At 46.6% G+C, this 18,673-nt stretch overlaps 4 protein-coding genes across 6 annotated transcripts in view; 2 read left to right on the forward strand and 2 right to left on the reverse strand.

Moving 5' to 3' along the window:
- Positions 1 to 232: 232 nt before the first annotated feature.
- Positions 233 to 2,210, forward strand: LOC111081313 (NADP-dependent malic enzyme). The gene has a single exon (XM_022377336.2). The coding sequence runs from the start codon at positions 290 to 292 to the stop codon at positions 2,141 to 2,143; it is 1,854 nt and encodes a 617-aa protein (XP_022233028.1). The 5' UTR covers positions 233 to 289; the 3' UTR covers positions 2,144 to 2,210.
- A 981-nt stretch (positions 2,211 to 3,191) lies between these two features.
- On the reverse strand, positions 3,192 to 4,180 carry LOC111073861. Its single transcript, XM_022366402.2, has 2 exons — positions 3,427 to 4,180; positions 3,192 to 3,372 (listed from the first exon to the last, which is right to left on the reverse strand). Exons 1-2 carry the CDS (start codon positions 4,060 to 4,062, stop codon positions 3,265 to 3,267), a joined length of 744 nt encoding a protein of 247 aa, XP_022222094.2. The 5' UTR covers positions 4,063 to 4,180; the 3' UTR covers positions 3,192 to 3,264.
- A 598-nt stretch (positions 4,181 to 4,778) lies between these two features.
- The window catches only part of LOC111073849 (semaphorin-2A), a 46,318-nt gene continuing 32,423 nt past the window's right edge, over positions 4,779 to 18,673 (reverse strand). The window contains exons 3-16 of one of the 3 annotated variants that reach the window (XR_002607757.2): positions 15,416 to 15,503; positions 14,139 to 14,190; positions 13,021 to 13,089; positions 12,637 to 12,747; positions 12,291 to 12,428; positions 11,677 to 11,809; positions 11,234 to 11,590; positions 9,907 to 10,135; positions 9,047 to 9,550; positions 8,386 to 8,538; positions 8,138 to 8,246; positions 7,796 to 7,889; positions 7,225 to 7,362; positions 4,779 to 7,070 (exon numbers count right to left, since the gene is read on the reverse strand). Coding sequence is in view for 2 of the 3 variants with exons in the window: in XM_022366388.2 (XP_022222080.2) it covers positions 7,803 to 7,889; positions 8,138 to 8,246; positions 8,386 to 8,538; positions 9,047 to 9,550; positions 9,907 to 10,135; positions 11,234 to 11,590; positions 11,677 to 11,809; positions 12,291 to 12,428; positions 12,637 to 12,747; positions 13,021 to 13,089; positions 14,139 to 14,190; positions 15,416 to 15,503 (2,030 nt within the window). In the remaining variant the exon portion in view is untranslated. The remainder of the gene's footprint in view (positions 7,071 to 7,224; positions 7,363 to 7,795; positions 7,890 to 8,137; positions 8,247 to 8,385; positions 8,539 to 9,046; positions 9,551 to 9,906; positions 10,136 to 11,233; positions 11,591 to 11,676; positions 11,810 to 12,290; positions 12,429 to 12,636; positions 12,748 to 13,020; positions 13,090 to 14,138; positions 14,191 to 15,415; positions 15,504 to 18,673) is intronic. The other 2 variants (XM_022366389.2, XM_022366388.2) reach the window with 2 other exon arrangements.
- On the forward strand, positions 16,491 to 18,655 carry LOC111073855 (NADP-dependent malic enzyme). The gene is made up of 4 exons (XM_022366395.2): positions 16,491 to 16,678; positions 16,746 to 17,942; positions 18,015 to 18,309; positions 18,377 to 18,655. The coding sequence occupies exons 1-4, from the start codon at positions 16,538 to 16,540 to the stop codon at positions 18,550 to 18,552; spliced, it is 1,809 nt and encodes a 602-aa protein (XP_022222087.2). The 5' UTR covers positions 16,491 to 16,537; the 3' UTR covers positions 18,553 to 18,655.

An 18,673-nucleotide genomic window follows, 5' to 3' on the forward strand; every position in this document is an offset into this window, starting at 1 on the left:
ACTCGGCATTTTGAGGTCGCCGCAAAGTGCGCAGCAGAATTTGCATAATGCCAGCAGTAGAAGGGGGTGCGGTCTAGGATTGGGGATGGAATGGGATGGCTGTCCCTCTCGGGTTGCTATGCAAATGTGAACAAGATGCGTGTACCATTTGGTGGGGCCAAGGGTACGCGTGAGATGATCCCTGTAAATATGAGCTGAGTTGCCCGGGTTAAAGTGATTTGATATCCAAGTGGGCGACGCCTGGCGACACCCAATATCAAAACACACACAAAATTCGAGACACTGAACGATGACTACACCGAGGAGCAGGAAAGGCCCCACACAGAAGGAAAAGGACGAGCTGGATTGCGTGTCTGGTGATGCCAGGGACCAGCAAATATCGCGGATACCTCGCGAGCTGGACAACTTCTGGCGCATGGATCCGCGCCTGCCGAGGGGCCTGCTCAATGGCCACAGCTACCTCAGTTCGCCCATATTGAACAAATCGCTGGCCTTCAGCGACTACGAGCGGCGAGTGCTCTCCATCCACGGCATGATGCCGGTGGCTGTGCGCACCATGGACGAGCAGGTGGCCGCCTTCAAGATGATATTCGATCAGATGACCACCCGGACACAGCAGTACATATATCTGCGCAATCTGGGAGGCACCAATCGGCGGCTTTTCTACCACCTGCTGCAGACCGATTGGGACACCTACATGCCTGTGCTGGATAGCTCGGCGTCGGACTTTCTGATCAAGTGGCACGGTCTGTTCTTCCTCCAGTCGCAGGGCATGTACATAACGATCAAGGATCTGGGCCACGTGGGTCAGTTGCTCAGGAACTGGCCACGTCGCACCGTTCGCTGTGTGCTGGTCACCAACGGCGCCTCCGTGCTGAGCATCGGTGACTATGGCATCAATTCTATGGCCGTTCTATTATCCATTTTACATCAGAACGTCATCTTGGGGGGCATACATCCGGACTTCTGCCTGCCCCTGGTGCTGGACGTGGGCACCAACAACGAGGACCTGCTCCAGGATCCCCTCTACATGGGTCTGCGAGAGCATCGCACATCCCGCTCCAACTACCACAAGCTCTTCGACGAATTCGCCCTGGCCGTGCTGCAACAGTTCGGTTCGCGTACCACCATCCTGTGTAAGAACTTCGACGCCCAAAATGCCATCTACCAGCTGGAGAAGTACAGGAAGCTGCAGTGCTTCGTGGACATTGACTTCCAGTGCCAGGGGGCCTGCGGTGTGTCCGGCGTGATTGCGGCCAATCGCATGAAGAGAATGGAATTCAGGAGCAACACGTTCCTCTTCTACGGCACCCATGCCATGAACATTGGCATGGCACGCCTTTGCCTCGTCTTCTTCATGCAGGAGGGCCTGATCGAGGGCGCAGCCCGGCAGCGGATCTGGTTCTTCGATGAAAAGGGCTTGGTGGTGGGCAATCGAAAGGGTCCGCATATACCAGAGGTGCTGCACCCGTATATCAACTATGGTGAGCCGACCGAGGATCTGGCGGCTGCCATTGACCAGATTCGGCCCAATGTCCTGGTCGGTGCCGGCTCCCAGCCAAATGTCTTCACCAAGGAGGTGCTGCGCGCCATGGAGCGGAGCGCCGAGCAGCCCATCATCTTCGCCATGTCGCGGCCCATCGAAAATGCCGAGTGCACCGCAGAGGATGCCTTCACCTACACCAAGGGCCGTTGCATCTTCATCACGGGCTCGCGTGTGCCGCGTTTGAAGTATGCCAACAAATGGTACCAGCCGGGACGCAGCAACAGCATCTACCTGCAGGCCGGCATTTCGCAGGGCATCCTGCTCTCGGGGATGACCACCGTGCCGGATGAGACCTTCCTTGTGGCAGCCGAACGACTGGCTTGCCTCGTCTGGCCCGACGACCTGGCCCAGCGCAATGTCTATCCGCCGATTCGGAAGATCCAGTGCATCAATCAGCGTATCACCGAGGCCGTCTTCGCCTATGCCTACCGCAAGGGTCTGGCCACGCTCTGGCCGGAGCCTGAGAATCCCACCGAGTATATCAAGAGCCACATGTACGACACCAGCTACCGGACGGTGGCCAGCCCAGTGTACTGCATGGAGGATAGTGTGATTGCCACAACCGAGTCCCACAAATACTACAAGCAGAACATATAGATCCAACATATTGATTGCCCCATGTTATTAAAGAAAGATAGAGAGAGAGAGAGAGAGAGAGAGCCAAATTGCATGGCATATCATATCTAATAACAGTTGTTTGCCCAGGCTTGGGCGGGGATCGGGATCTGGTCTATGGTTCTGCATATTGATTTCGATTCGAACCGTACAAGTGGCCCAGAGTCCTGGGGCAGTGGCAATGGCAGTGGCAGCCAGCGGGCAATTAATTGCATGCAATTTTCATGTGTCAACTCATGCTGTGTGTGTGTGAGAGTGTGTGGTGCAGGGGGTGGCTGGAAAAGTCTCCACTGGGGGCACTATATGACGTTGACACTATCCATAACACACACGCACACATGTGGAATTAATGCACAAATTTAATATAAGAACCCCATGAAATACCCTGTACTTTAAACAGCACAAATATTACATTAGATCTTTTTTTTTTTTTTAAATATGAATATGCTGATCATAAAATAATTTCTGCTTACTATTATGGAGTGGGTAATGCTTGCGCTTCTGCCTGTTATACCCTTTTGTAGCCCCGCCTGCTTGTGCCGGGTAAAATAATTGAAACAACCACCATGAAATGCTATGAAACAAAGCCACAACAAAAATTCAGACAAATTAAATTGCATGAGTATTTGATTGTGTTTAAATGTGTGTGTGTGTGTGTGTGCTGGTCTGGCAGTGACAGGTGCATGTGTGTGTGTGCATCTGTGCAGGAGAACATGATATTTCATTTCATTTATCAAATATGGGAAATGAAATGCATACGCCATTGTGTCGGGTTTTTGTCTGTCATATTGAATTATTTGCTTAGTTTCTGCTGCTGCGTGCTGCTGCCTGCCATTTAAACCATTGATCGACTATCGGCACTGGAGGCTACAAATGAATGGAGAGTTTCCAGAAAAACATAACACGAATTTTCATTAGTTTCGCATTGGAAGAGGGTGAGGCTACCCCATCACAGCTTCCTTTCCCTTTTCATTCATTTCAGATACATCCTATATGTATGTTCCACTGACAATAGGTATACCTGGCTATTGTTCAGAAACAATTTGCCTCTGCTTTTATTGGCTATCTCAGCTGTGGAAGAACAGAAGAAACCGCACCACCCACTAGGCTGGCCCCCAGGAGATAACTTCATAGCCAATTGTTTTCAGGCTCTGCGCATCAATATCATGGCCGGACAGCTCCCGGATCACACTCGCCACGTTCTTTGAGCTCTAAAAATAGAGATATGAATGTTTGTAAGTACATATGGCATTGCACCACCTTACCATGGCTGCCTCCACCATTGTTTTGAACTGTGCACTCCGTAGGGCCTCATAGAACTTGGCGAATATGGGACTGCGCTGGCGCTTCTCACTGATGAGCGCCACAAAGCGGTCACGGGGCAGATGCGTCAGTAAATCCTGGACAAAGCTGATAAAGGAACCCACTGATTCGCTCACAGATTTCACTTTAAATGATGCCTCCGGCTGGATGAGCACCAGAACCACCTCCTCGCTGATGTCCCATCGAGAGCCCTGCACATTGTACACACTACGACGCTGGATATGATTTCTGTAGCGTTGGGAGTGGTTGGGCCAATACCAGCGGACTTTGGACCGGACGGCAGTATCATTGAGGTGCACAAAGTTGACTATCTCCACGACCTCTGGCAGGGCCTCAGTGCGCTGTTGTAATCGCTTGAAGTCGGAACTGCGTAGAAATTTCACAGCCTTGCGGAAACCCGAGTCGGTGATCAAGTGCTCTGCCACCAGCTCATCGATGGTGGCACTTGGTATAAGCTTTGTAAAGTCCCGCAGTTCATTTATCAGCGCCGGTGAATATCTGACTTGTCTGTGATTCCGATGAGCATGGGGACACTTGGCCGAAACCAGCACTAGCCCGAGCAGCAGTAGATAAAGCATTTTAATTGTTCAAGTCAATTTTTTACACTAATCTCTTCGATCTGCTCTTCGCACAACTGTTTAACTTTTACTCCGCGTGATTTTGTTTTGGGCGGCGACACTTTTGCTCTCAAATGCTGTGAAGATTTCTGTTTATGACACATTTACTGCTACATAAATTACCCTTACACTGGGAGTACATACAGCAGTGGCAAAATCTGTCAAGCAGGGTAGTAAACGGCTACTTCAATGATTACTATCCGTTGTTTGTTTCGGGCAGAAATAATATATAAATTAGTAGTGTCTCTTGCACTTAGCCCCCGCCTTCACTGATTGAAATCGTAGTTGACGATTTGATTTCAAGGGTAACGACACGTCGATCCCCTGAAGCTACTGGTCCTTATCTTGCAATTGCTGTCGCTCTTGCGCTCTCGTTCTCTCTGCTTTGTGCACAAAAACGTCGGCACTCGCAAACAAAGTAGCAAATGGTAAGGTAAGGAAGTTTTACTCTCCGTGTAGCTTGCTCTCTTCCGCTCTTCTTGTGTCACACTAATGCATATATATTTAAATATTTAAATCTACACACCCAGCGACTAGCTGCCTAATAAATGAAACACCCTCTATATTATATACCTTGGCAGAAACAGTAGCAGCAGCAGCAGCTTAAAATTCGACTTCGAATTCAATGCGTACAGTCGCGTCCCCCACAATTCGCCACACCAATAAAATAAACAAACTCGAACTTTCGTTTTTTGCTTATTAAAGAATCTTATCACATTTATTTACTGCATTTTCTTTATATGTGTTTACAGCTAATTTGTTTTGTTTTGTTTTATTTCATTGAATTATTCTGTTTTCCGTTTGGGTTTTTTTGTTTTTGTTGGAATATTTTATAGCTCTTGAATCATCAATTTGCATTTTTTTTTTTCAAATAGCTCGAATTGAACTACATTTGAATTTTTGTAATTTAAGCGCAAATTCTCGTTTATTGTATGAATACTTTGTAAAAGTGGTTTATCTATGTATGTATTTATTGCTGTTTGTTTTTGTGTCTGTGTGTGTTTTTGTTTGTGTATGTGTGTATATAAATTGCGAATATTTTATTATTAGTTATTACTATTTTTACAATAAATTGTGTATTAAGTACTCAATTAATATTAATTTCCATCTTTAATTGCCATCATGGCAATTGAATTCTGTTTTCTGTCAGTTTTTTCTCTTGTTTTCAATATCTTTTTACTCAACATCATGTGATTGTCATACAAAACATTTCACATAATCTTCAAATTATTTACAATAAAATTCTCGAACACAAAAACTACCAAAGGCGACAACAAAAATCATTTGATTCATTAAAGTTAGAAGCTCAGAGCATTAGTAGCTTTTAAACATTATCCATAGTTTTTTGTTTTTGTTTTTCTTTGTAGTATTTATTATTTTAGTATGCAACGATAAAAATGTTGGTTATATTTTTCCTATTTTTCGGTTGGGAAACATTTAAAATTTTGCTGAGAAAATCTTTAGAAAAATATTGTTTGTGTGAGTGTGTTGTGTGTTTTTGTGTGTGGGATAATGGTTTAGTTAGTGTCCCATTCATTTTGTTTTCCTCTATTTTTCTGCAAATACTCGTACCTTTTCGGTTTAACTGTTCTGTAAAGCGTTTAGTTTTTCCATGGCTTATGCTCTTTTTATGGCTTTTTCAAAGTATTTCCTTCGTATTAGGGATATGCTTATCCCTCTGCCTACTGTTGCCTCTGAGCCATAAAATACATATGTCTTACTAAATGCATTTGTATCGTGTGTCTGAGTTACTTTTTTAGTTCGTTTTTTCTATAAAAACGTACATATTTGCCACACCAACTAACCTACAGCTAGGGGTTAAGTAATCTCATGAGCATGTTGGATGCTGGTCTCAATGCAGTAACTTTATGTACGATATCTATGTATTTATGGTTAGCACTAGAGGTTATCTAGACGTTAATATATGTATGTATAACTATATATTTATTGCTTATCATAAACATTACAGGCCAACGCACAATCTATACAAGAGCGAGTTAATGCCAAATAGCGAATCGTTCAAAATCAAAATCGAATTGTAGAAACGTAGAAATCAATGTCTGGTTAAATATCTTATCAACTAAAGCAGTTCTACTATATACAACATCCACCATTATCCTCGATCCATAATCCTCTTTACCTATCTGCTGTGCGTCATGGATTCTGATTCTGTTTCTCTTTCTGCTCTGTTCTGTTCTGTTTTGGCTATATAGTATAAGTTGGTTCCGTACTTGTCTATGACCTAAACATTGGGCAGATATTCAAATACATACATGTACATATGCATGTACGTACGAGTATATGTATATATTGTAATGTATACGTATAGCTTAGTCTATGTTTAGTTAAACAAATATTGCTAAGTAATATACAAATTCGTTTAAGATCTTCCCAACCCCAAAAACCCAAAATGGCCAAGCGACGAGTTCTCGAAAACATAACTAAATGGAAATTAATGTTAAAAGTGATCATCATTATCATCATCATCATCATGTGAGCTATGTATGTATGTATATAATTGTCAGATTCTCACTTTAGGTGGTTTTTAATCCTTAACCGTAGCTCGAAATAGATATAGAGATTCTCTGTGTCGGAGAGTGTATTCTGTGTGTGTGTGTGTGTGTAAAACCGTAATTTCCATTTGATTTATGGCAGGATCCTTTTTCTAGTAACTTTTATCGTTTACTCCATCTTTGTATATCAGTTAGTTAATGTCGAAATCAATCAATGTTTGACGCTGACAACATCTCAAAACGAACGGAAACGGAAAGGCAAACGTAACGAATGTGTGATCAAAAAACTCATTGAAATTATCCGAAATATTGTCGATGCTAAAAGCTTAAAAATTTCAGTCTTTGTAGTTGGTTTCTGCTCGGCTCTTGTCACATGATTTTTCCCATCCTGGCATCTTCATCTCCATCTTCTTCCTTCTGCTTACTGTGTTTGGTTTTGCTTCATTTCCTTCGCACCTGAAATAACATATACACCAATAGAAACAGAAATTAAATAGGGCATATAATAATAGGGCGGGGTCAGGGCATTGGGGAAGGGGTGTGGGGTGGTAAGTCATTTCCTCTTGGTGGGTTTCAATTGCGGGTTGTCTTACATCTGCACTCAACTTACATTTACATTTGAACTAGAAACTTTAGAAACGAGCAAATATGGCAAGCACGAACACGAAAATGTACAGTTTGTGGTGGGCGGGCGGCACGCCTCCCTCCGACGCTGACGACGACAAGAACTCAGAGCTATATAAGTACTCTGTGGAGCAGCAGGGACATCGGCAGCAGTCCAGGGGGTAATGGGCAATGGACATTTTTGGTTAGAATTTTGGTTAGGGTTTACACTCGAAAGAAAATAGTTTGAAACAGGAAACATTTTTTACTGTTCTGATATGTTCTAAAATTGTCAGCGTATGTTTTTCAATTGCTTGTTTTTTGTGTAATTCTGTATTCTATAATAAACGTAGAATTTTGTTGCAAGCAAAATCCGCATTGAAATGCTCGAATTTCTTTGCATTGCAGGATATTTTTTCAATTAAAAAATTAAAACATTTCAAAACAATTTTTATTGGTTTTTCGACTGTTGTTCAACTGTGAATGATTATATGAAAGTGGTTGAACCAATGTGGTGGTGGTGGTTTTTGTGGTTTTGGTGTTAGTTTGGGTTCTGGTTCTATTTCTGGGGTACTTACTTCTGGGTCAGACCAGGGCATCATTGCTGAACACATCGTTGACATGTTTGCCATTGCTGCTGACAGATCCTGCCTTGTCCTTGAGGCCGCATTGCTATAACGGGAGAGTGAGAGAATGCGAAATAAAGGAATTATGAAGGTTTTCTATGCACAGAATATTTGCCAGCAAATTAGAAAATAATTAAAGCTCAAAGAGGCGCCCCCAGGCCGTCCCGCACCTGGCGCTGAAAAATTAATTAAAACAATTAACGGCAGATGGTGCGGGCCCCTGCCCCCAAGGCAATTACCGAAATTCTCGTATAATTTTGGACTTCTCAAGAAATTAAATAAAGTGCCACCCACCTCCTGTTTGGCCTGCCATTGTTTCATGGCCGATTTGTATTTCTCGAATTCGTTGCACCAATGCGAGTAGATCTTCTGGTAGTCCTGCTTCTGCGATGGAGGCGAGCATCTGTGGCAAGAAATAGGGACAGCGAGAGAGAGAGAGAGATAGAGCATGGAAAATACGTTATTGACAGTTGCGGCCTCGGCCTCAGGAAAAGTTGGCCAAACTGCTAATTGCGATGCCACGCCCGGAGCTTGAGACTCACCTGTGCGCGTCCACGGTTACCCCATAGCTGCAGAGCAGGGTGCCATCCAAGTAGCTATCATAGCGGCCGCCGTCGCCCTCATTAACCGCCAGCAGGACCAAGCCGCCCTCGTTCGTTTCAATGTATTTGGTGGGCGTGTAGCGTACCTCATAGCTGCCAGACAGAGAGAAAAAAAGATATAGATATAAATAGGGAGGAAGAGACTGTTAGAGAGCGAAGATTTTCCATTTTCAAACCTCGTGAACGCATTGAAAACGCACAATAAAAATCAATATATAAACTGTGTGTGTGTGCCAGACAGCGACTTTTGTCGCTGTGGCAGAAGTAAGTTGAAAGTTTTTCCATTACTTGAAGCCCCAGAAGCAGCAGCAGCAGCAGAAGAAGCAAGAGTGGGAGCATGGGGGTTGGCTGCAGGACTCGGAGACGGAGCAGCATCCCCAGTCAAATAAGCGTAAACGCCAAAAAGCAGACTTGGAGAGCATCTTAAAGTGTCAAATTACCGCAGCATTGGCAGCAGCCAGGGCTAAGTGAGATGAAGCGAAGTTTCGCTTACACTTTTACCCCACCATTTCATTATTTGCTTTCAATTTTTCAAGAGATTCAAAGAGATAGATCTGGTAGATGGATATGGACTGCCGACGGCGACGACGACGACACTTACCGTCCCTTCTCCGTGGAGTGATGATACCATCGCGTCTGCTTCTTCCTCAGCACCTCTGGCATCTTGACGAAGCACGAGAGATGCAGAGTCTGGCCGTAGGAGGAGGTGACACGCTTGCGGAGCACACTCGTATCGCAGATGCCCGACGTCTCGTTGGCCACATCCTGAAGGAGTCCGAGCTGGTAGGGACGGCAGGCATTCACCTCCTGGTCCCAGCCGCAGTATGGATCGGCCACACAACGGAAGCAGCTGTCGTAGCGGCGGGCGCACATGGCAATGTCGATCTGCTTCACCTGGTGATCGGTGGCCAGGTAGAGGGAGCCCGTCTTCTGGCTGAGAATCAGTTCGCGGATGGGTTCGTTGTGCGGCGAGGCCTCGAAGATGTCAATCAGATTGGAGTGGCGCTGGCCGTAGTGCATGAACTGGACAATCTTGTAGATTTGCCCCGAGCTGGTGGCCACAAAGTACACCAGAAACTCCTGGTTCAGCTTGTCGATGCGTATCCTAGGGCGGAGATACAATACAAAGAAAAAAAACCATGAAAGGAGAGACGTTAGAACTGGGGAAAAAGCAGGGGCAGCCACATTGGTGGCAGGAGCTTAACTAAAAACACATCCTGCGGCACATTGTTCACAAGTTCCGGCCAAGTCAAAACATTTCTCGCTGCCAGAACTACGGTCTCTGTGTCCATGTCTCTGTCTCTGTCTCCAGGCCAGGGCCTCAGAGAGTGAGACAAATGTCAACAGGGGATATACTCTGCAGTGTGGCTGTGGATGTAGCTGTGGCTGTGGCAGTGGCTGCCTGCCAAGGAGACTTGCAACCGGCAACTGGCAGCGCTAATGAATATAATTTTCACTTACTTGTCCACCACCAGCTTGGTGAGTATTATGTCTCGCTTGAAGAAGACCGGATTGCCAAATTCATGATCGACCGCCTTGTCCATTAGCGGATGTTTACGTATGAAATTCAACACGGAGTCCGGCAGTGTGGCGGTGTCGTTGTGGCATGTGCCCGGACGTGGCTCCGGCACTTTCTGGTTGAGTACGGGCAGCCAGGCGCTGTTCGAGCTGGCCTGCTCCTTGAATTTTCCTGAGTGGATGGGAAAAAAAAGCGAAGGAGAGAGCGAGGACTGCATCAGTATGGAGTATGGAGCCGAGGAGAATGCTACACTTAATTTATGTGTGTCAGTGCGAGTGTTTTTGTGGCAAGAGCTGATTTGTGGCAAAAGAGCAGCAACAAGAAAAAATATAAAATACATTTTAACCATCATATCCTGGCCTTCAATGTGGCTTCAAGTGTGGCTGTTGCATAATCGTTTCTTCCCATAATTAATTGCTGTGGCATTTCCCCACATTTTTTTTTTTCCTCTGCACTCAACGTGCTGTCTGTCTATCTATATCTGTGTGTGTGTGTGTATATGTGAGGTATCTGTGTCTGTGCAACATGCCCGCAAACTTTCCGTAATGAATTTTAAGTGTATGCCAGATTTTTTACTCCACTTGCCCTGTGGCATTCTGTGTCTGCCGCTGTCTGCCCGATTGTCTGCCTGTCAGTCTTGGCAGAGCTCCATACACACACACACACACACACACACACATTCTGTGGCACACAACTTTATGGTGTTAATGAACTTTTTAAAACCATACAGCAGACGTCGATATATCGACTATAAGATACCCGCTACTCAAATATTAGTGGAATTAAGTGGAAGCGAACTATCTGAATGAAAAAATTAATCCTGTATACCCTTTTATTCTGCACCTTTACAGGGTATGCAACGTGTTTTTTAGAGTACTCATATGAACATTTTATTCAACCGATACCCGGGAAGAAACTTTAATCCGTGGAATGAAATTCAAGATGGATCTGCTGACCTGAGAACGACAATGTTTTCATAGCACAGATGATGGGAGGGGAACTGTAGAGGAAAATTACGAGCAGTGCTCCCATCAATTCAATGCGCGTCATTTAACGCTTAAATTTCAGACGCAAAGGGACAAGGGACCAGGAACCAGGACTCCACCTGTGCGCGTGATTCCATCCGCAGTTGTTCCAAGAAAAAAGCTCCACATAAGAATTATGGCCAATGCAATAAATCAGAAAAGCACACACATACACACACACACACATATGTATACCCTCTCCATGGGGGGTGTGGGTGCTTGGAGAATCCCTGGGACGACTCACCTTCAAAGGCCGCATTGATGTCCCTGATGTCATAGCTGCAGACAGCGGAACCAATCAGACCGTTCGTATTCGTTGTAAAGGTGGCATAGAACTTGCTGTCGTCGCTGGGCATCTTGTAGACCGACTGGATCTCGTTGAAGTAGAAGGGGAACTCGCTGGAGATGCTGCAGTTCATGCGTGCCTTCAGATACGTGGCCCAATTCTGGCTGATCATGTATTTGCCGCCGCGATCATTCTTGCAGACGCGCGCCACACGGGAGTAGACCTCCTTGCCGCAGTTTATATACTCCACGGCATGTTCGCGGAAAAAGAAGTACACGAATTCCCCAATCTCAAACGAGCCCACAAAGTTCGGTTCTGCAAAAGGGGAGTGAGAAGAGTTTTTTCGTTTGTTGGTGAGTACATACACATTTTAAGGGTATGGATATTTCTGTTCAACTTACTGTCCAATAGCTTGGAGTCGTATTTCACTGTTCGCTTGAAGTTTGCCTCCTTGCGGCCGTTGGTCAGATTGTAGAGATCCGAGCGGAATATAACCGAATCGGCCTTGGTGAATTCTGCATTGGTGCCGGCATACTGAATGTCGATAGGGTGATACGGAGATGTGTGTGTAAGAATAGGGCTGATAATGTCTTGGTTAAGGCCTCAACATCACGCATACGCCCAGTAAGCCTTGTCGGGGCACGCACGCACACAATTACGCATAAAGTGTACGCACGTGCCTCCCTCTTCTATTGCTCGCTCTAATTTAATTTCAGCTGCTTTATTGCTGCCGTTGCTGCTACTGTTGCTGCCTCTCTGTCTTTAAAATTTGTCTTTCCTCTGCCTCAAACCCACACACAACTTTTCCATCGACTTCCTTCCCATGGTCCCTGGTCCCTGGGCTGTGCCTCCCTCGTATACCCCTACTACACTTTACTTTACTTTTGTAATTTTATTACAATTGACATTTTTCTTTTTATTTCTCCCTTCTTCCTTCTGCTGCCTTTTCGGTTTCTTATTTTTTTTGTTTCCTTTTCTTCGTTTCACTTCCGTTTTTGGGGGGCCCTGAACTTACCAGTGCGGGCAAACCAAAGGGATTTCCGTTCTCCACATAGACGGCGGTTGAGTTGTCAGCAGGATCGTAGGGACACTTGCCAATGCCCAGGCCAACGCCGGGCACGTACTGGGATCTGGGTAAATGTGTTAAGTTTGCCTAAGGGTTGCGATTCGGGATTCGGGTTCGTGTTTGGATTGGGGTTCGCATCGCGTGAAGGGCGGAGCAGAAAGAGAGCGAGAAGAAAAGAAAAGAGGCGCATTAGTTGACTTTAATTTTCGGCAAAAACTCGACTGACATTCACAATTAGTCAGTCAGTCGCCCAATTCTTTCCCTGCAGCATTTCCCATTTTTTTTCTACACTTACATTTATAACGTAATCCTTGGGATTGTGGGCATTCGTGCCGCACACATAGAGTCGGTGTCCATGGAAGTTCATTGGCTGGATGACGCGTATGTGGTTGCGGCATTCCACCTTCTTGTCGGTTGCCATTTAATAGATTTTCGTTTAGTGTAATTGTAGTTGTAGCACGTATAAATGTTGGAAACCAAAAAATTTTAAGCCAAATCAAAATATCAAAGATGCAAATGGAAATGGGAAATGGCAAAGGCCGTGGCATGAGTAAAGGTCACAATTTCAGTTCATACAAAATTTTGCACATGCTTTGGTCAGAGGTTTATGCTATACAAATACATATATGTACATATATTTGTATGTATGTAATGCCTTATGAATGGTATTCTGACTCACCTCCCGCTTCCCCTTGGACACACAGTTGAGGATGTCAGAGCCGGTGGGTTCCAGGATGAGGACATCGCGCTGTAAAACAAATTGACGCAGGGTAAAATTTCTCTGTTTCCAAAGTTTATTGAAAGCGTGCTGGAATGTTATGTTGCACCCCAGTCTCTTTTTTTTTCTCTGTTTGGTGGCACAAACATTTTTCTTGTGTCTGCACTGGGGGAAACCTTGATTAAAATTGCATACTCGTAATTGAAATATTGAACACAATTGAAATATCGCACCAATTATTTTCGGGGCTTTATTCCGTAGATTTATTTTAATTGAATATGAATTCAGATTGTTGCTCTGAATATAAGCTTCCATTTCTCTCAGTGTACTACTGTATCTGTAGCTCTGTTTGTCTAGCTTTGTACGTATCTCACGTTGAGCATTTGTTTATTTAATTCGATTGTTGTTGTTGTTGTTGTTGCGACAGCACATCTGAATCTAGAATGAAAATCCTACTGACATCCCTTTCCACTGAATGATTCAATAAATTTTGAAACCATTTCAGCAGAATTCTTTGGCAAAGTGAAAGCCACAAATCAATGGAAGAAAGAAATAGTAGAGAGAGAGAGAGAGAGAAAAAAGCCATCCACTGACAATTTTTATGCTTGACATATAGACACAATATCCGGTGCCTGCTGGATGGATGCACTTTTCCACTTTCCACTTGCACTTGCCGTGGCCATCGCCAGGGGGACAGAGAAAGAGAGAGTGTCAGTGCTGGGGATGGGCAGTCGTGTGGCTAAGTGCTGGAGGGGCCTCAACTTGAAATGGAATGGAATTCCTTCGGTGACCCGCTCAGAAGTCAGCACAAATAATTGCTGTTAAAAGCATTTGCTCCTGGCTCCTGGTCAGGAGATGTCTCCGGAGAGGAAGGAGCCCTGGCCCTAGAATCCAGCCAAGGCAGACGGCAGCAAAAAAAAAAAAAGAACTCAACTCAACTGAACGTAAAACGCTTGAACGGACAGAGGCGGATATTGACAGTTGAAGATGGAATCATTAAAGTGCAATTGCGTGCTGTCACAGATGAAACTCTGAAAATGGTTTCCACGGGACACTTTGAGAGACGGAAGGACTCTTACCTCGCAAATCGATTGGCTTATGTTGCGCAGATTCAACCGAAAGATGCGATCCCTGCAAGAGACAACAGAAAAAAAGATACAAATGATTAGTCAGGTAAATGATTAAAGAGGCAAGCTTTGTCGCAGCACACCCCACACACCCGACACACCCGGACCCACTCGACACACGACCTAATCCCCGACTCGTGGCACCAACCAGACGATAGGTTAATGCCACACCAGTTGCCACCTGTCTGCCGTTGGGGCAGAGGTTGCGGATGTCAATGTCTTTTTATTTTGAAAAATTGTCAAGCCCGTCGCTGGTAGATGCACCTGCTGTGCGGCCTGTCAAGCCCTGCCAGCGTACTTATTGCAGTCACTGTGCCTTGATTGATTGATATGTCGAATGTCGCAATATTGCGTGTCCATATTCCAGGAGAGAGGCTCAACATTGAGCGGCAGAGCTGTAGGCAGAGGCTGTGGGCAGAGGCAGCGCCAGCGGCAGCTTTATTGTGGAAATGGAAATGGCTGCGGCATCGCCACTTTCCGGCCACTAGAAACTTTTGCGGCGCCCAGGGAAAAACAAAAGGAACACGGAGCACACGGAAAAGGGGTGTGGAGTGTACACTGTGTTTTATGTAGTTGGTGGAGCAGAGTTTTTGGGTAGCGCTTTCCCTCGACAACTCAAAAGCCATTAATCTTCATTTCCATGGCCAGCCATGGGGACGCGCGGCATGGGGAATGGAATGGGCTGTGCGTCCTAGGAGTCCGGGTAACAATCGCTGATGATGCCACCGACGACGAGTGCTGCCAGCTGTGGTCTGCTCCAGCTCCAGCTCCCAGTCCTGGGGTAAACGCCATTCGAGTCAAGTGGTAATTTTGGTTACTTTGTTTGCCAGCTCTAGAGGTTCCAGAGGCCCCCCCCCCCCCCCACCCCCTTTTTTCCGTACCCCTTAGCAACCGCAACCGTTAAAATGCGGCACCGCTCAACTAACCACAGACAAATGAGCAGACGAGGCGGCACAGCCACGCTGTCAGACTGCCCCAGACCCGCACCGCACCCGTTTGGGGCATTAATTCATAATTATGTATGCCGACAGTGTGGCCGGTTGGGGTCCCTGTTCCATGTTCGCTGGCAAAATATGAATGAAATATGCACCCCCAAATGCGTTCAGGCTACCAAGTAGGCAGCCATCTCGACCCTATCATCACATCTTCCATGCGGAAGTCCACACAGGAACTTTCTAATTATTTCAGGGTGGGGTGCATATTTTATTGGATAAAATTTGTCTACTTACATGGCGCCCACATAGAGGGCATTGTTGCGCTCATCCATATAGAAGGTTCTGTAGTGCAGTGGGCCGCAGCTAAAGTCCTTGACGTGATCTAAGAGTAAAGAGTAAAAGAGACAGATGGAGAGAGAGGGACATTAAGTATACGCACAGCATTCGGTTTATTGATTTAAAGGAAATGCCAGTGAGAGAGGAAGCCAGAGAGAGTGGGAGAGTGAGCGAGCAGTTAATTAAAGCTTAATGAAACTGTCAGCAGCAGTTTAGCAGCAACTAATTAAACTATTATAATTTAGCACACACACAAAGTTAATTTATGGAAGGGCAGTATGGGATTTGGAGAGAGAGAGAGAGAGAGTCAATGCCAAAAAGTAAGCACACAACAAAGCCTTGTCCCAGGGTCCTGCTGCCCTATTTCCATGTTCCCCTGTCGCCTGTCCCTGCCCTTGCACATTTGACACTGACAGTGTCACGTAGCCGTTGCCTCTACTCAGATATGTCACGTGCTGAGGCCCTGGATCCAAAAAAAAAAAAAAAAAAACACAGCCCAGAGGCAGCCCCAACCTCCCCACCAGTTCCAGTTCGTGAGACGCAAAAAGTTGCACCGCTGTCAATGTCATTAACAAAAGATTGAGGCATTTAGCTGAAATTTTTACGACATTAAGTTGTCAACTAATTTGGCACAATTAGTAAAACAACACACACAAATACTCACTCGTTACTGGCCCCGTGCACAAAGGGAAAGGACGAACGAACAGGACAGGACAAGAGAGGACAACTTTTTTATTTGAAGCAAAGCCCAAGCAAATCCTTTGATGGCATCGCTAAGAGTCATTTGTGTTGACTTCTCTTCACTTTCGCTTTCCCTTTCCGTCCCCGGTCATTGGTCATTGACGACTCCACGACCCCACGACCCTTAATGGCCCAGGCACAACAATAGCAGTAACAAAAGTGATTTCGATAAGAATACCTAATGAATGAAATATACATGGGAAATGTCGCCGTTAACCTTATGCAAATAAACCGGCGATTGGGAGAAACAGGGACGGGAGTGAGTAAAATATCCCAAAATAAAGTTGGCCAAGAGTTTTGGGTTTATTTGGCTCGACTCACATTTCGATATCGTTAGCAATGTCCTTCTCTAAATTCTACTTTGCCGTAAAACAGCGGCTACATCCCACACAGAACCAGAATCCTGCCACTAACAGTAGACACCATCATGACATCGTCAGACCGCCGGTTCGCACTGTACTGGCGCCCAAAAATAATAAGGTACGGCCAGATTCTTTTGTTCCCATTGAACTCTAACCTATTTTTGGGCATTGCCCATTTTGGGCAGGGTTTGAATTTCACCATTGAGGAGCGGCAGCGTCTGCAGGTGCACGGCCTGTTCCCGGCCGCGTTCCGCACCATGCAGGAGCAGGTGTTCGCCGTGGCGGCCAACTTTCATGCGCGGGCCACGAACATCGGACGGTACCGGTACCTGAGGGCCCTGCGACAGCGGCACGAGCGCCTGTACTTTCGCTTCCTGTCCGAGCACCTCGAGGACGTGCTGCCCGTGATCTACACACCCACCGTGGGCGTGGCCTGCACCATATTCGGAATGATATTCCGGGGCCCCATGGGCATGTATGTGACCAAGAATGATCGCGGCCACGTGGCACAGGTGCTGAGGAATTGGACAGAGCCCAACATCAAGGCTGTGTGCGTGACGGACGGCGAGCGTATCCTGGGCCTGGGCGACCTCGGAGCCAACGGCATGGGCATCACCGTCGGCAAGCTGGAGCTCTACACGGCCCTTAGCTGCGTGCCGCCGCACCAGCTGCTGCCCGTCTGCCTGGACGTGGGCACCAACAACGAGGAGCTGCTGGCCGATCCCATGTACATTGGGACGCGGGACAAGCGGATCAGGGGCAAGGAGTACGATGAGTTCGTGGACGAGTTCATGCAGGCTGTCGTCCAGATCTGGGGCCGCAGAACCCTCATCCACTTCGAGGACTTTGCCACGCCCAACGCCTTCAAGCTGCTGGAGCGGTACCAGCACAAGTACTGCTGCTTCAACGACGACATCCAGGGTACGGCCGCTGTGGGACTGGCCGGCCTCCTGGCCGTCGAGCGGGTCACCAAGAAGAAGTTGGACGACCACGTAATCGTCTTCGCCGGCGCTGGCAGTGCGGCAATGGGTGTGGCGGGGCTACTGACCAAGGAAATGAAGACCCGGAAGCTGGACATGGAGCGTATCACAAAGAACCTTTACGTATTCGATCAGAATGGTCTGATTGTGAAGAGCAGAACGGATGTGGCGCCGCCCATTCAACCGTATGTGAAGGACATGCCCCATATAAAAGCACTCGACGAGGTTGTGGAGAAGGTGAAGCCATCCATCCTGTTGGGCGCCACCAGCATGGCCGGACTCTTTTCGGAGAAGATCCTGCGCTTCATGGGCGCCAACAACGAGCGTCCCGCCATCTTTGCCTTCTCCAATCCCACCAGCAAGGCGGAGTGCACGGCCGAGCAGGCCTACAACTTCACAGAGGTGAATTCTCCAGTGGCATTTCAGTCCATAAGGGGCTATTGAATTGGGAATGTTCTCTTTTTTTGCCTATAGGGTCGCGCTCTGTTCTCTTCGGGCTCACCATTTCCGCCCGTGGAGATCAATGGCAAACGCTTGACGCCCGGGCAGGCCAACAACTGCTTTGCCTTTCCGGGCATTGGATTGGGCGTGATGGCCGCTCACGCCAAGATCATACCCGACGAGATCTTTTTGGTAGCCGCTCACACCTTGGCACAGTATCCCGAGCAGGAGGCGATGGATAGCGGCAGACTCTACCCGAAGGCGACGCAGGCCAAAGATGTGGCACTCACCATTGCCGTGGCCGTGGCTCAGTACTTGTTCGATAATGGTAGGATCCGTTCGTTCGATCTGTGCAATCAGGTTCGGTTCCCTTCTCATGTATCATCATCCCCCAGATTTGGCCCAGGTCTATCCCGTGCCAAAGAATGTCTGCAAGTTTATTGTCGATAATCTGTACGAGCTCTGCAATGGCGATTCGTTGGTGGAGCCCTGGGGGTACCCGGATTTGCCCACAGTTCCGTTCACCAAAGACTACAAGATACCACCGAAAGATGTCAAGATTTCCTTCTAATCGAATCATCTATAAGCAGGCCTTTTCCCTTTGTAGTTTCTTTGGCCTTAGAAAGGGGATTTGATTTTCTTTTCGATAATCAAAATTCACTGCTAAAATTTAAGGACTCGCATTTTTCGAC

This window comes from Drosophila obscura, unplaced genomic scaffold (assembly GCF_018151105.1).
Source record: "Drosophila obscura isolate BZ-5 IFL unplaced genomic scaffold, ASM1815110v1 contig_186, whole genome shotgun sequence".
Classification (NCBI taxonomy): domain Eukaryota; kingdom Metazoa; phylum Arthropoda; class Insecta; order Diptera; family Drosophilidae; genus Drosophila; species Drosophila obscura.

Coding starts and splice junctions, on each gene's coding strand:
- LOC111081313 (XM_022377336.2), top strand. CDS start 290: ATGACTACACCGAGGAGCAGGAAAGGCCCCACACAGAAGGAAAAGGAC.
- LOC111073861 (XM_022366402.2), bottom strand. CDS start 4,062: ATGCTTTATCTACTGCTGCTCGGGCTAGTGCTGGTTTCGGCCAAGTGT. Junction 3,373..3,426: donor CAATGGTGGAGGCAGCCATG/GTAAGGTGGTGC, acceptor CTCTATTTTTAG/AGCTCAAAGAACGTGGCGAG.
- LOC111073855 (XM_022366395.2), top strand. CDS start 16,538: ATGTCCTTCTCTAAATTCTACTTTGCCGTAAAACAGCGGCTACATCCC. Junction 16,679..16,745: donor TGGCGCCCAAAAATAATAAG/GTACGGCCAGAT, acceptor CATTTTGGGCAG/GGTTTGAATTTCACCATTGA. Junction 18,310..18,376: donor TCAGTACTTGTTCGATAATG/GTAGGATCCGTT, acceptor ATCATCCCCCAG/ATTTGGCCCAGGTCTATCCC.